The 1,963-nt window shown below is 48.2% G+C and overlaps 1 protein-coding gene across 1 annotated transcript; it reads right to left on the bottom strand.

The window, feature by feature from the left end:
- Positions 1–297: 297 nt before the first annotated feature.
- LOC308633552 (dynein light chain roadblock-type 1) lies at positions 298–989 on the bottom strand. The gene has a single exon (XM_081266398.1). The coding sequence runs from the start codon at positions 934–936 to the stop codon at positions 646–648; it is 291 nt and encodes a 96-aa protein (XP_081122524.1). The 5' UTR covers positions 937–989; the 3' UTR covers positions 298–645.
- Positions 990–1,963: the final 974 nt, after the last annotated feature.

Here is a 1,963-nt window from a genome sequence, read left to right as displayed (position 1 = left end):
CCAATGCCCCTGGCCACTGAGTTCAGTGGGTGGTTATGGGGGCTAATCTCAACCCCTTGTAGCATGTGCTCAGCATTTAGGACAGTGGGTCTCAACACCCAATGTCTGTCACAACCACTTGGGGAGCCTCTAAAAATATCAATGGCCAGGCTGCCCCTGTCTAATTAACTCAGAACTTCCCAGGGTTGAGTCTGGGCATCAGCTGTATTTTAAAATGCCCGTTGGTTCCTAGGTACAGACAACCTGGGAAACTGTCCAGTGTCAGCAAGACCATGCAGGCACAGGCTACTTTGCATCTTTTTTTTAAGCATTCTGGTTATTTTTAGTTAAAGAAAAACAGCCTTTTCCAAGGGCAACAAAGTGAACTAAAGGTCAGAAGGAAGCTGGGTGTGGGCTTCTCACAGGCTCTTGCTCCAAAACCTGGAAGTGAGGAAAGAGAGCCCTCCCGGGAACTCTGGGGTGCCTGGAACAGCAGAAGGATTCCTCTGGTGGGGCTGGGCACAGCTGCCAGACCAACCTTGGTCACTGGATTGGATTGCATGGGCTCTAGGGCGTTTTCCACGGGCCAGTTATTTGACATGATTAACACTAGTATTCTTTCAGGCATTACATTAAAGAATGATACAGGGAACCAGAAGAGTTGGCTTATTCGGTTGGATTCTGAATCACAATCAGGAAATAGTCTTTATCTGGTGCAACCATAATTTCATTTTTCTTGGAGCGGATTCGAAGGAAAGTGAGGTCATTCTGGGGGTCAATTTCTCGCACAGTGCTCCTTGCCTTCAAGATGAAGTTGTGCATGAGGTTGGCATACTGTGTGGTGGTGGGATTGTCCATGGTACTCTTGATGGGAATTCCTTCTGTATTCACCACGATGATTCCCTGTACTCCTTTCTGGCTCTGAAGTCGCTTCAGTGTCTCCTCCACCTCTGCCATCTCGGACTGATCCTTAGCTCTGCGTCGCGAACACTCAGCTCAAGTCCGTGTCTTTCTGCCTTGCATCTTTAATTCTGAAGGAAAAAACCATTTCAAGCCATTCAGAAGCCTGAGCACACCATGGCCGTCACCGCTCAGCATGGGACGGGGGACAGCAGGCCACCAGATAGTAGCACAGCATGTTCTTAGGCATAGCTTGCTTTTGATATAGCACTGAAGAGCAGGGAACTTGGGCAAGATGAGCGCGGCTGAGCCGGCAGCTGTGAAACCTCAGGAAAGACGGCTTGTTTTGCTGCTCCGTACCTGAGCTCAGCACACTGGGCACACAGGGCAGCTCCAGGCTGTCGGTGCTGAGATGCTGCCCACTTCTACGGTGTGTTCCGCTGGTGTTGAGATACTGTGTGACCTGAGATAGCCCCCTCCTCTAGACTCTGGCCAGCAAAAAGCAGGGAGGGGAGGCCAATGTCTTCCTTGAATATGACAAACTGCACCTTCTGTTTTTGTCCTGCCAGAGAGCAACCAGCCTCCGGTTCCCACCCACTTACAAGAGAGTCCAAGAAGCATTTAGGATGGCCATGGTGTAGCTAATAGCAAGAGTCCAGAAAGGTATCAGGAATCATCCATCAGCCTCTTGCCACAAGGACCCAGGAAAATGGAAGTTGATAGATTTCAAACACACATTTGAATGAGGCTTGATACGATGGCTGCAAGTTTCTAACATGGCACCAAGGGAACAACATCTCACATGCCACTCTGGGAAGAAACTGTGTTATTAAGTTGACCTTTCCCTTGGACATTGCCAATACATAAACCCAAATGTGCATTTCACTGGGTAATATTTCTCATATAAGTTTCTCCTTAGAGAAATGGCTTATTGAAAGACCAAAGCAGGAAATACATAAGGATAGCCCAGAACATCTTGTAGTTCCCAAAGGGAAGTGCTAAAACACAAGCACACACACACACTTTATTGAAATATTGATGCAGGGGACACCCAAAGGCAGCTGATCTGGCAGTTTCAGAAGTG

The sequence above is a fragment of the Spermophilus citellus genome (assembly GCF_964194105.1).
Source record: "Spermophilus citellus genome assembly, chromosome: 14".
NCBI classification, from domain to species: domain Eukaryota; kingdom Metazoa; phylum Chordata; class Mammalia; order Rodentia; family Sciuridae; genus Spermophilus; species Spermophilus citellus.
The sequence above is the reverse complement of the archived record's forward strand: the minus strand, read 5'-3'. Positions and strand labels throughout refer to the sequence as shown.